At 31.5% G+C, this 14,719-nt stretch overlaps 1 protein-coding gene across 2 annotated transcripts in view; it reads left to right on the plus strand.

Annotated features, from left to right (window-relative positions):
- Window positions 1-7,793: 7,793 nt before the first annotated feature.
- LOC126744614 (E3 ubiquitin-protein ligase UBR2) overlaps window positions 7,794-14,719 on the plus strand; it is a 29,001-nt gene continuing 22,075 nt past the window's right edge. Inside the window, exon 1 of one of the 2 annotated variants that reach the window (XM_050452109.1) lies at window positions 7,794-8,060. Coding sequence is in view for 1 of the 2 variants with exons in the window: in XM_050452108.1 (XP_050308065.1) it covers window positions 8,204-8,290 (87 nt within the window). In the remaining variant the exon portion in view is untranslated. Of the gene's footprint in view, window positions 8,061-8,191; window positions 8,291-14,719 lie in introns of those variants that run through there. The other variant, XM_050452108.1, reaches the window with a different exon arrangement.

The raw sequence follows: 14,719 nt of genomic DNA on the forward strand, positions 1-14,719 counted from the left end.
GATCATTTAAGAATTTACTTGAACTTCTTGCATTTTCTCCTGGATTCACATCAGAATAAGATATCTAACCTCCAAGATAGTCGTCTTCCGCTATTGTGAAAATTAAAGCTGTATTTTTTTACGTCAAAATAGTTAAAACTTAGAGGATGCCCATCAATGATTTTGAACATTCAAACATTTTTTATACTCTCCTATGACGCATTCAAATAGGTATTAATTATCTACTCAGTGATTTTAAAGACTTAACATTAGGCCTAATATCCTATAAAAAATATTATTTTCTTGGATCTAAGGCGATATATTTATATTTCGATAGTGACTTAATGTGGGATCCAAGATCCTTTAAAAAAAATATTCACTTCTTGAATTTAATGTGAGAATTTTAAACATGTTGGTATTTTCTTCACCGATAAAACAATAACTCATTAGTTAAACTCAAAATAAGCTTTATTATCAAAGCACAAAGTCTCCTCGACAAAGCAACAATAACATATAAAATTATAACCTATAAAAATAATAAATTTTAGTAAAATGAAAGCACAAAAACATAGTGTATGAATTTAAAAAAAAAACAAATATAAGAAAGATATATAATTAAAATAATATGTATAACATTTATAATTTTATTTTTTACAGAAGAATATTCTTCTGGACGCGAAATTCACAACAAAAAATTTGCTACATTTCGTGTCAGGTAAGAGGGACGATATTTATGGATCACAGACGCAGTTTCTAAGATAAATAGACTGTATATAAAGGTAGGATTTTTTCTATTTAAGCAAAGGTCTACAATTGAGTCTCGGTGTGTGGCACCCCAGATGTACCTAATAGCTCTCTTCTGGAAAACAAAGAGAGCAACCTGCAAAAGCATATTTATATTATGGTCATCGTCTTGCAAATGCACGTACTTAGCCGTCCTTTGTAAAAGTTTGGCTAACTTAATTAGTTTTCTTTAAATTGACCTATAATCATTAAAATAGTGTGAGTTTGTATCGAAATAGCAGCTGACGAACGAGTGTCTCAGATGAAGAAAAGAGTGAATCAGAAAAGAAGCTTGGAATACTAAAAATCTCACATTTATTGACGATTCATTATTAGAGGAAATCAATAAGGCCAAAAGAACCGTCCCCAGGATTATTGGATGTTGAAGCATTATTACTATATAACTGCGTTGGTTGAAAGCGTAAGTATTATATACTCCTAATATGAACATCTTGTACTACGTCTCTGACAGCGAGTTATTCCAAGTACTAATGAAACACATGAAAGTATCGACCGCGGAGAGCGAGACCGAATGTAAAAGCACCTTTCTACAAAAGTAATTAAAAATATAACTCACCAGGATATTATACTATATTCTGAACTATGAATTCAATTCTCGTTACAGTAGATTTGATTGATTGCCAATCCCCTCTTGATCGAGACTACAAATTTGTAATGGTTTTCAAGGATCATTTGAGTAAGTTTGTATCTTCCATGAATCCTTCAAGCTAATAATGGACGAGAATTTGCAAACCATAATGTAAATATTTAGGATCAAAAGTTAGACTTTGAAAATCGTGTACCTATGGCAAGCCCAGACCTCCGCAAAGTCAAAGCAGCGTAGAACGGCCAATCAAGACATCAAATATATGCTACAAAAACTTGGATGCAAGACAAAGACAGTGAATGTTGAAGTGATGGTCTGCATTTTGTACCTACAACTCATGAAAAATAGAGCGATTCATCAAGGTATTAAGCCTATCGATGATACTTACAACTTGGAAAATGAAAAAGATCTTGAAAATGTGATTGAATCAAGTCCAAGTATGAATGTTGAACACTCAAGGCTGCCAATATCGCATCTCTGAGGTAATTGTCAACCTGAAGACCCTTTAAATTTAGTAGCAGAAAGTGAGCAATCATTGAGTTGCCCTCCAGTGTTCTGCATTTTTATGAAGGAAACAACAGGTGCTCATTTGTGTATTTACTTATGCTGCTCCGGAACAAGATATGGAAGGATTTTGATTGGGTCGAAAGTCGTTTGCAAAAAATGCCTGAAAAGAAATTTCCTACCGGGTAGGTGGTTATCACTGTACGAATACATTTTCCTGAAGTCAACAGAGGTCATTAGTGATATTGAAACATACTATAGCTGTAGTCTTGTAAAAAACCGATGACCAACTTTATAAACTGGGAACAAAGCAAGTCATTGTGAAGACATTTGACAGATCAAGAATTGCTTAAACAGGAAGATGTCCCTAATAAAGACACTACAGTTGTCACTCTGCAATCTACAAGAATGGATCAAGGGTTTGTAAAATGCAGTTGCAAGAAAACTGTGAAAGAAATGTTCAAAGTCTGAAAAATAATATTTTGTGTACTTCAGTGTCAGCAGTCTGAAAGAATACTTCATAGTTTCTCATATAAGAATAAGTAAATTGTTTTTTATTACTTGAAAGTAGACATTAAACCAGACCAGTATAAATACAGAGAAATATCTATTTATTTTACACATTGTCGGTGGACCAGCAGACATTTTCTACAATACCAAGGCATTATGTACAATATGTCAGAATGGTTCATACATTGCCCACTGTCCCAAGGCATTCTATGTAAGTCTAGGAATTGTTTACTATATTATATACTATATTAATGCCTGTATTGTACAGATTGCCAATAACATAATATATGCTTCTTTTAAAAGTTAGGATAATAACAATATTAAAACACATACATTCCATATAATAAGTTGTTTAATGTACTAACATACAAACTGTAATATTTTCTCACAAAGTTGTTTCAATACAAATAATGTAAATTGTACAAAACCTTATTACTTAAAATGTACTGTAATAGGGACAGTCCAGTCGGATTTAAAAATGAAAAATAACTACAAATATCACATTGAATCCTTGATAGGTCTCTCGCTGCAGGTATACTTGTTTAGGACATACTTTTAAGGATTATAGGAGCTGAAACAAAAATAAAATAATTAAAATAGACTATAGATTTACGAATTAAAAATATAAATATAAAATTGAAAATACTTTCACAAAAAACAAGTCAACTTTTAATCTTCTTATGATTGCTTTTCTTTCCTCCTCTTTTCTAAATGTTTGCAGAAGGTACCAGAGTTATAAAGGTAATTATGCAAAAGTCAACTTTTTAAAAATAACAACAAATTAAGGGAAAAAATTATCTTCATAATTATAGATGTATAAATCAGCAATCAGCAGCTGGTCTTTAAAATTACTAGGCTTTAAATACAAGCTTGAATTTGAAAGCTGATTGTGCAATGATCAATCAACTCTAAAGTGAAATATTCAGATTCCTGGCCAGAGATCTGCCCTACATTGGCAGAGAAAGGAGAATGACCTCCATGACAAGGGTAGTTAAGCCTTAATTATATATCTGGGAAATAACTATGTTCTTATGTATCAGTCATTTTTGTTGGAAAATGCTTCTTCAATGCAATCCTGAGAAAATCTGAGTCTCTTAAACTAGTTGATATATCGTATGTTGTTAGTAATTAGCAAATAGTTCCTAAGTTGTAGTTTAATGACAAAGTGTGAAACAAAATGTTCTGTCAAATGGATGCATTCTTCCAACTATTTATTTCTTCTTCTTCAAACTTCTTCAAGATTCTTCTGACATAATTAGTTTTTAATAAATAATTATAGTTAGTGAATTATACAGTAGAAAGAATGGATCCATTTAACACAAAATGTTTGTTTCACTAATTACTTTTATCAGACACAAATTTAATATCAAAAACCCTTTGAAACCTGAAAATTATGATTAAGAAGGTTTATATGAAGAATTAAATATAATACACCCTAGTAATTAAATAAGGTTCTAAAAAAAGGTTTTGTTGCTAAGAGCTAAGTTTACTAAGAAGTGAGCTCACTTACTGGAGAACTTAGCCAGTAAGCACTCGAAAATTATACAAGAGATGATTATTTGTCTACTTTATAGTCTTTACACTTGCTGCTTAATTTAGAGTTGTAGTTTTCTTTTTATCACAAGTTCTAATTGCAGAAATCAAGAAAATATTATTGTTACAGCTTTTTAAATAACAAAATTCTCAAATTTCTGGCTGGTTCTATTGAAAATTTGAGTACACATGTTTAAAAATAAGAAATTTTCACAAAACATGCTGATCATTTTTAGATTCTACCCTACAAAACTCAAATAAGCTATCGAGGTCTAAAATTTCATGTAAAATCATTTAGCCAAAATATTAAAAATTGCCAAGATATGAAAACATCTAAGAGTACTTACTCAAAAAATTTTTAAATACAAACTGTACTTATTATGTTGGCAAGTGTACTGGAGCATTAGATGATACTTATCATAAGATATTTTTTTCTGTATTGTTTTATGTAGCTACCAATTTAATTTGCATTTATCTACATATTTAGTTTTGACTTAGATTTAGTTTTTTTTTGTCTTATGACTGTTCCTATACAATTTACAATTTGCCCGAGGGAATATTTTAGAAAAAATTATGATACATCTTTTAAATAAATATGTATACATGCTATCAATCATATCTTATACAGGTACTCAAATCCAAATATCTATACAAAATATAGTGTTCTAATCAGAAATTTAATTCTATACTTTTTCTTTATTTATTTACCTTTCTAAAGTGCCCCATCCTGACAAATTAAAATCAATCATGATTCCATTTAACAAAGCGGGAAAACTGTTATTAATGTTAATAGTCTCACTTCATTGAGAGAATTTAATAATGATCAATGTAAATCTGTCAGGTATCTTAGTGTGGGACTAGATTGAAAAGTTGATCTGGGAGCACCAGGTTGTGGACTTGTGGGGTCGAATTAGTTCTGCAGTCTTTGGGCTTTAGTAAAATGACCTATTTTGCTATTATAGTGTAGGTTGGTTAACCACATTCAACCCAAATTTTTGGGCCACAGAGCAGAGGTTCATGTTGGATATGAGATACAGAGAGAGAGCAAGATTGCAGGGTTGTTTTTACTCATTGGAGTATATAAACTCTTCCTTGTGCATATATCCTGGAACATCTCTTGTATATACAAATAATAGGAATAAGTGTCAAACTTATAGAAACATCGGTAATCACAACACTAGAGGAAGGTTCAATCTTGTTACACCCTATAGCAGACTGGAGAGATGCTAGCATATAAGTATAATTACATTAAGTATGTATAAGTATAATTATGTTATAGTATAATTAGTTAAGTAAGTGATGTCAATGTCTAGACCTGATCATTTGATGTAATTGATCAGTAGATGCAAGTAATGGAGGTTTCCATGTCAAAATCGGAACTGAAATTTTTGGTATGCAAAATACCAAGTTTGGGGCATTTGGACGGTATGTCAGAGTTTATAAAATACACGAAAATAGAAATGATTCAAATATTTTAACTTGCCTGATCTAATAATTCCAACAAAGGCGGCAAATATGAAAAAATTGGCTATGACGGCCTCTCTTGACTTCTTCCTTTCGTCGTAGGGATCCTTGGGAGCGAATCCCCCGGGTCCTTGAATACGCCTCATGTTTCTCAATTAGTTTTAATGTAATGCAGTCCAGCCAATTTCAAATAGCTCAACTTAGTTTTTCTCGAGTTTAGAAAGTATGGGAATGGTCTGAATGGAAACTTGGGGACGAGAAAATGGGGGTTATGTTCATTTTTTGTTCATTCTTCTTCGTCTTTTCCAATGAAGTATGAACCATGGAGGTATTAAAGGAGTTGTAGCTATAAACAAACTATCCGTCAAGAGATGGCGCTCCTAGCGGCTAAATAATACATGATTATGAAACGTAAAAATTTAAATATTCACTAATATATATGCAAAAAAGATCAACAAATCCTATTTAAAAAAAATATATATACTTTCTATGTATATTTATTTATTTATTTATTTAGCAGTTTATTTCCAACAGGCAAAGCCCAGTTACAGGAAAATCTACAATTATTGTTTTGAAAGTGTAAAAAAGTATTAAATTACTATAAATTAAATAATAAAAAGAAAGAAAAATAAGGAAAACTTAAATTACTATAGTAACATCATGTATATATCAAAATTAAAGGAGATGTAAATTAACATTAGAATGAACAAAGAAAGGGATTCATGGGACAAGGGAAAAAAGGAAGAGAAAAGGAATTATGGTAACTATTGGTTTGTCAGAGACAAAACTAGATCCTTTATGGAGAATACAAATATGTCACAGGTTGATGATACTGAATTAAAAATTCTGCACATTTGATATACGGGATCCTGCAACCTAATGTTAGTTCTGGCGCGATCTAAAGCAAAAGTTATATTTGCTCTAGAAGCAAATCGTGGTACATGAAATAGAATATCGTTCAAGAGAGGAGGAGAATTTATTTGATTATTGACCAACTTCCATAAGAATGTTACAAAATGAATTGTTCTCCTCATGGCCAGAGATTGCAGATTAACCCTACCTAACATCAGATCATGATCATGTCCCCTAACAGGATATATTCCATCCTCACGAAACATAAGAAACTTTAAAATCCTTCTCTGAACACTCTCGATGTAGCCAACATGGCCTTCATAGAAAGGACATCACACCAAGGAACCGTATTCCAGTCTTGATCTAACATAGGAAAAGTACAATAGTTTTATTGAGTTTGAGTTGTTAAAGAGTCGGCTATTTCGAATGACAAAACCCAGACAAAACATCACACAGCATTTCGAGATGTTAAGACATAACTGATTTCGACTGCACCACCCCCTAATTAGGTCCAAGTTACTCTATATAATAATAAAGTCATTAAAAATACTTTTGCAAGTGATGCTGCATGTAAAATGCAGTTCCAAATACTGATTAGCAGAATATTAACGAATTTATTAATGTTTCCAGGGGGAAATTTTCAAAACATTATATTAGAATCAATAACAATAAAATATAATCTGAAACATAGTCAAAGGCTTTTGTTAGGTCAAAGCATGAAGCAAAATAAGTATCACATTTGTTTCCAAATGCCTCAAGAATATGAGAAGCGAAGGTGTAAGTGAATTCAAATAAAGGATTATTCAATTCAAAGAAATCCTTAATAATTCCTGGATCTTTCCAGTCTTTAAAATGATTATAATATTAGTATTCTTGCACACAAAATAATTATACCCAAAGGTATAATGGGGTAATGACTAATGATAATATTTTTTCTGATTTAACTAATTTAATGTTTATATCAAAGCTAACTTCTGGTGTTTTTTGTTCATATAAACATATCCAATCAAGCAATCTTTTTTGGAACTTTTGTTTTGAGCTTCAGTATTTAACCTTATCTACTTATAAAATAAGCAAATGGTGCACACTAAGTTTTATTTTAATATTTATGTAGTTACTTTTTATTGTCTGTTGAAAACTCTTAGTAATATTGTTATATTGGTATATACAGAATTAGGATTTTTAGGTACCTAATATATATTTACAATAGTTAAGTCTGTTTTACTTCATTTTTTTAAAATCGAGATTATCAAATGTTTCAATAAACGTTTGAAAAAAGGTTTTTGAATAATGTACTTTCTGGTGACAGACTCAATGTAAGACATGCCAAAAATATGGTTCTAAACAGGCTCATTTCCTTATGTTAAGGACAATAATGGTTTATCTAGAATCTAGGCTTAAACTGTTTGAAAAGTTTGAAATAAGTTTATTTCGCGAGATCACATTATGACGTCACAAATGAAGTTGGTTGAAATACCTACCATTCGAATTGTGTTAATACTAGAACGAGCCTTTATTGACAAAGGTTTGACAGTATTGACACAAGACAGATTGCAACTGACAGTGACGTTTTAATTCTGCGTATTTTGTTACTGAGAAAAAAAAAATATTTTTGTGGAAAAGTCGAGTTAAAGTGGCAGTCGAAAGCTTAAAACAAAGCACAAATTACTGATCGTTGTCGAAATTTCAACATTTAGGTGCATTGAAAGCGTTCAATTTTTAGACCATACGTTGCTCTGACGAAAAACATTTATAAAATTGCGTTTTTTTGTTGAGAAACGTCGAAAACTTTGGCAAATGCCCAAGACCATCAGGAAGTGAAGTTTTGGTAAGTCAATTTTCATTGTTTGAGTTTTTACTAGAAAGTTACGTTTCCCAGCAGTTATACTATTCATCCTGCATTTAGTTTAATGGTGATTAGTGATTTTTATAACTCGTTAAAATACCACAAATCAGGTTAATTTTTAGTTAATGATGTACTCACATCCCTTGTGGAAAATACCAGCACTCCCATCACAGGTTCAAACAGAGCTCAAAAACACATTAAAAACTAAAAAGGTGATATGTGATACACTTTTTGCTTAGTCGCTAACTTTTGCTTCAGTAAAAGAATTCAAAAGGCAGAAGGTCAATCAGTACTGATGACTGTGTCATTTCTACAGATCTATTATTAGAATATTTTATGCTAAATTATAATAATTTAGTTGTTTATAGCAATGTTTAACACCTAATCATCAAATTAAGCATTTGGACAATGTAATTTACATGTGGTAGTTGTTTTATTTATGTATTTTGTTGCCAATGAAGTAAGTAAGGAAGACACAAAGAATCAGTTAATGTGTACCATAATACCAATTAACGGCAACAGAAGTCATTCTAAGGGTATTCAGTATCCAAAATCAATACTTCTGGCATTCTTTTGTAACTATATAGTACTTTTTGTTAGTGGTATCTGCATTTTTCATAAGACATCACTGCGATACTCTCCATTTTTAAAATACTAAACATATTTTGTCAAAACAATGGTCTTGATTTCAAATTTTTGAAGACTAAATTCTTGGTTTCCACTCCAGTTTGACTTAATTAAGTATATCTCTAACCAGTACTATTTGTAAGCTATTTGAAAAATATTTAATGCTAAACCCTATATCATTTAATCTCAACCTCGGATAATCAATACTGTGTATATGGCAGTACAAGGAAACAAAACTCTGGATGTATTTCTTGACTTAAGACCTAACTGACCCTAAGTAAAGTTTATATTTATTTAAATAGTATTCAATATTCTGAATTTGATACTCTACTTGAAACTAATTAACTAATATCTTAGTAATACATCAGGAAAAATGTGAATCAATAATATATATATCCCATGTCATCTCTAACAACAGAGTTTGTATGGAGTGCAATGGTGTTGTTGTTAGAGTGGATAAATCACAAAGCAGATGTTTTTGCTTCACTGATGATATGACTCCTAGTACTACAAATCAGTGTTAGAATGTAGAAAGTTATATTCAAAACTCCTAGTATATTGTCCTGAATTACTATCTAAAATATAATTAAATAACAGAGAGATAGCTTTGAGACGATTTATTTAATTTTTCTTTTCAGAAAATAAACTATGGCTTATCATCGTCATTAACATCAGGGCTATCAATAACAGCAAATAGATTGGCTAGTATAGTAAGACTGATAATTCAAATAATGTGTTTAGTGCAACAGTAAAGAAAGCACTGTAATATGTTTTGTTGTTATATTTCTAGTTATTGTTTAGCTCTATTTCTATTTAATATATATTACTTGCATTGAATATTTTATTTTCTCCCATTGGTAAAAGGGCTAACATTTATTTATTTGTTACAAGTGAAAAACAAATCAGTAGCTAAGTTTTCCTGGATTTCTTAAGCTTAACATGTGTTGAAAATAAGTAAATCCACTGTTATTATAAAATCTTAGACTTTGATGCAATAAAATAACTTTAAAAACCACTTCAATGTCACAGCAATTGTGGCATCACAAAATATCCTGCTGGTATGTACTGTGATTCAACCACAGCACCTACTTAGCAATTAGTTATTAACTAAAAATATAATAACAGCACATAACACCACTTATCTGATGGTTACTGATAAAAATGATAAACTATTATCTTAATATATATTTAAAAGGTGATGAATACAAAATACAATAAGTTAAAATCCATAACTGACATCTACAGAGTGTACAAAGTATACCCCTCCTTGGGTTACAATCTCCGAACAACCTTCTCCTACCCCTTTATATAAGGCTAATAAATTGTGAAATAGTTTTTTAGGAAAAATATAAAGAAACCTATACTTGCATTTTATTCTCTTGACAAGTATTTACATACAACTTTTTGACAGTGAGGAGATTTGCATAGCGTGATGTGACTTCTTACTAGTTTTTCTTTTTTTTTTTGTGTTGCATGTGTTCTATATTCTATGTATGTAAGAATTGTTAAAATTTTTATATTTTTGTAAAAGATTATGTTGTCAACTATCTTTAAGGTTTTATATAATGCTTTGTTAACAACATATTATGTTATGTAACAATTACCAAGCTATTTTTGACTATAATATTGAAATTTGGTCTTCACTAAAAATCAAAATGAAATGGTTAGTTGTCTGATTTCTTGGTTTGAAATATATCTGATAGCGCTCACTCAGATTGTTAAACTATTTTGTTCTTTGCCTCCTTCTTTTCCTCTTTGACTGAAAGGGGAGGAACACTAAATTTTTTGAACATGTATAGGCGCCATCTGTTATGATTCTGTAATCCAGCTCACCAATAATTTAGACCAACATATCCTTTATTTAAATTCAAATAGTTTATTGTCCAACAGGAAAATTCCCAATTACAAGACAATCGAAATAATTAAAATTAAAACAGTACAAGTTATAAGCACCTTAAATAAGTAGTACAAAAAAAATAATATAAAAAAATAATATAAGATCCAATATAGAGTGATAACAAAATTTAAAATTTAAAACAATAGCATAATTGTAAGAATATAAGACACACTAACCAAATGATCACAGAAAAATAATCAGGTATCATTCAAATTAAGAGAGGAACACATCCTTTTTTTAAAAACATATTCAGTGCTGCTAAAGATGTCAACATCTATAGCATTCATCTGATTATACCATGTACAAGCACGGCATAGTGGAGCTTTGCTGGACAGATTTGTTAAGTTAAGAGAGGGATAAAATATATGGTGCCTCCTTGTATTGGCAGGAGGAACAAATAGAGGTAGCCTCTCTAAGAGCTCAGAACAATCAATTTTATTATTGCAAAGTTTATATAAAAATATCTGACTAGAGAGAATAGTATTTTGCTTTAGTGACAAATAGTTGAATCTATGCAGCAGGTACTCCTGTTCCACACCTCTTACTGGATATACTCCATCCAACTTAACAGAAAGTAACTTTAAGAATCTGCACTGTACATACTCCAGTCTGTTAACATGAACATCATAGATGGGGAACCACAACATAGAGCCATACATTAATTTAGACTTTATTAATGAATTGTACATTACAGTCAAGCTGGATATATTCTTAAATTGAGAAGTGGACCTTACTATAAACCCGAGGGATTTTAAGGCTGAACCAGTGACCTGTGCTACATGCTGGTTGAATGTGAGCCTCTTATCTACTTCAATGCCCAAATCCTTTACTAAAGAACAGTCTAGCAACTGAGAACCACTCAATCAATATATATGGGTATAAAATCTCTTCATGAAGAATGGAAATTGTCATTTTTTTACATTTGTCACAGTTTAGGGGTAGTTTATTTCTTTCACACCATTCAAAGACCCTATTCATGTCCTCTTGCAGCTTCAGGCAGTCCAGCATAGTACGAATGATACGAAACAACTTCAGATCATCAGCGAATAAAAGACAGAAACTCTCCATACAATCAACTAAATCATTAATAAATAGATCGAACAGCATTGGGGCGAGGTTACTGCCTTGGGGCGTACCACTCGAAGCCACGTAATACTCAGACCCAAAACCACTAAATTCAACATACTGAAGCCTGCCAGTCAGATATGAGATGAAGAACTCCACCAGACAATGATGAAATCCAGCCAAAGCCAGCTTCCGTGCCAGCAAACCGTGATCCAGCCAATCAAAAGCCTTCGAGAAGTCTGTGTACAGCACATCCAACTGGCTTTTTTGATTTATAGCTAGATATGCTGTTTCCAAGAAACAAGCCATACTAGTGACAGTAGATCTTTTCTGAAAGAAACCATGCTGCTTTTCTGTAATTATGTGCTTAATTTGAGGAGACAATTTATCGTGCACACATATCTCAAAGGCCTCCGAAAAATTAGAGAGAATTGACACCGGTCTGTAGTTCTCTATTCTGCCATGGTCGCCACTCTTAAACACTGGACATATTTTAGCCTTTTTCCACTCTTCCGGAAATGTATTGGTCTTGAGTGATAAGTTGAAGATTTGTAAGAGAAATGAAGGTATTTGGTCAGGACCCGCAGTTTCTTTGTTTTTTAACTTCTGTAAAGCTTTTCTTACATCTGCCTCAACAAAAGATTGGACCAAAATGTTGTCTGAACCATATGTATCAGATTCTTTGGGCTGAGCAATAGAGGACTCAACATAAACACTCCTGAAAAAATCAGAAAAAGCATTTACAATACTTTTAGGACCCACAACAGTGGTATCTTTATAGCTCATAGAACCTGGAATGCGAGAGTTGTTTCGTTTAAGGTGAATGAACCTCCAGAATTGCTTTGGATCACTCCGAATAGCTGACTCAGTCCTGGATATATACTCGCGATAAGCAAGATCCATTTTTGTTTTTACTACCCTCCTAGCAGCTCTAAAATCCTCATAAGCAGCAGAGCACCGTGTATGAAGCCATCTCCTATGTAGCCTAGACTTTAATTTTAATAATTTCCTAATGTCATGAGTGTACCACACAGGATATGAGTATTTACTATTAGAGGGTCGAAAACGAGGAACAGCTAGACAAAAAATTTCATGGATTTTGTCATAAAAGGTTTTAACTGCCTCATTAACATCTGACTGGGTGCATATAAAAGTCCAATCCACATCAGAGATAAGCTGGTAAAAATAGGGAAAATTAGCCCTCCGAAAATTATACTTAGGACTCTCATTGTTGGAGGGGAAATCTGTAACACTCTCGAATTTGACAAGATTCAACGAGATATTAATAGCAGGATGATATGCATCCTCAGTGACAAGGGGTTGGTCATCCCTATCCACAGAACACTGGAAGTTGGAGAGAACTAGATCAAGCAAATTATTGTTGCAGTTAAGGGCATTGTTAAATTGAGAGAGATTCAAAAACGCCATAAAATCCCTTAGGCCAGCAATAGTGTTACAATCATAAACATTATCCTGTATAAACCTCATATTAAAATCCCCCAATAACAAAATATTTTGGTTCTGAATTGCCCTAAAAGAGGAAAGATAATCAAAGAGAGACAAGTAATTTTCTAAAGGCGAGTTTGGTGGTATATATATAACAAAAATATAAACACTTGTCTTGTTTACAGACACCCTGCAACCCACAATATCCATAGATGGTAGTATGACCTCCAAGTCCTTCAAATCAACCCTGGCAGATGCCAAGTCATGTCTAACAGCAACAAGAACTCCACCTCCTCTTTTAACTCCAAGAGCCTCGAGATTTCGGTCCTTACGATACACTAAATAGTTATTTTCAAAAAGTTCCCGATCCCGTACACCATCCTGAATCCAAGTCTCAGATACACATATAAGTTGATAATCGCCACCGGACACTGACTTGTAGAATTCGTGTGTTTTGCAACATTTCTGTATGCTATTATCTATTGATAGTGCTATAAATTCTGCTTAATAATAATTACTATATTTTTGTTTCATAAAAGTCTTGTTATAAAAAAAAACCTAAGTTGGGTTTACAACATTTTACTTCTCTTAAATTGCATAAACATATGCAATATATTTCATGCTTCTGGTAATGTTTTTTAACATGCTCTTATATTAGCTCGGGTTGTAACAGAATCTTTAAGCTTAATTTTCATTGGTTTTTAAAAGTCTGATCAGCTTGAAACTTTGCACACATATCATGGACCGATGACAATGCAATAATTTGATAACAGTCTCCCATTATCCTTATTAGGGCTGCTACGATTAATAAATAATAAGTTTAAAAAAACTAAATAAATACACTTTTATTGCTAATCGAACTAAAAAGTAGAAAATAATTTTTAATTACAAAGAGTTTTTATTACAGTAGCAGAAGGTCAGACAATCAATCAAAATTAATTATCTCAAATAAAAATCATAATAAAATATATGTTATTATAACAGAATAATTCAAATTAGAGTAAAAAGAGTGGAGTACTCAATTTATTAAATATGACAATTATTCTATTGGAAACTATCTATGAGAGAAAAGTTATGAAAATGAAGTAAAATGCACCCTACGCTTTTTACTCTGATGTGAATTATTCTATCAATAACTTTAAATTTATTATGATTTTTATTTGAGGTAATTAATTATGATTAATTGTCCGACCTTCTACTATTGCAATAAAAACTCTTTGTAATTAAAAATTATTTTCTACTTTTTAGTTCCATTACCAATAAAAGCGTGTTCTTTAAGTTTTTTTAAACAATTAATAAATAATAGTTTAAAAAAACTGAATAAGGTATTCACAATACTTTATCCCGTAAAAGTGTCATGTTATCAAAGTTATACCACCCTGTAGATATCATTAATTATAGTACACTAAATATGTTTTTAATACATTGAATATTCAAAAACCTAAACTATTTTAGTAAGTCAGGTTTATTGGGTATTGTGTATTTGAAATATTGCCAAGTCTTAAATTGAGTGAGAGATTGCATTAGCATATAAAAATTGGCTTATGTTTGATTTATTAACTAGAAAACTTGAACAATGTGGGTGTTGATTTTTTGTGCCTAATCA

The sequence above is a fragment of the Anthonomus grandis genome, chromosome 14, assembly GCF_022605725.1.
Source record: "Anthonomus grandis grandis chromosome 14, icAntGran1.3, whole genome shotgun sequence".
In the NCBI taxonomy this organism is placed as follows: Eukaryota; Metazoa; Arthropoda; class Insecta; order Coleoptera; family Curculionidae; genus Anthonomus; species Anthonomus grandis.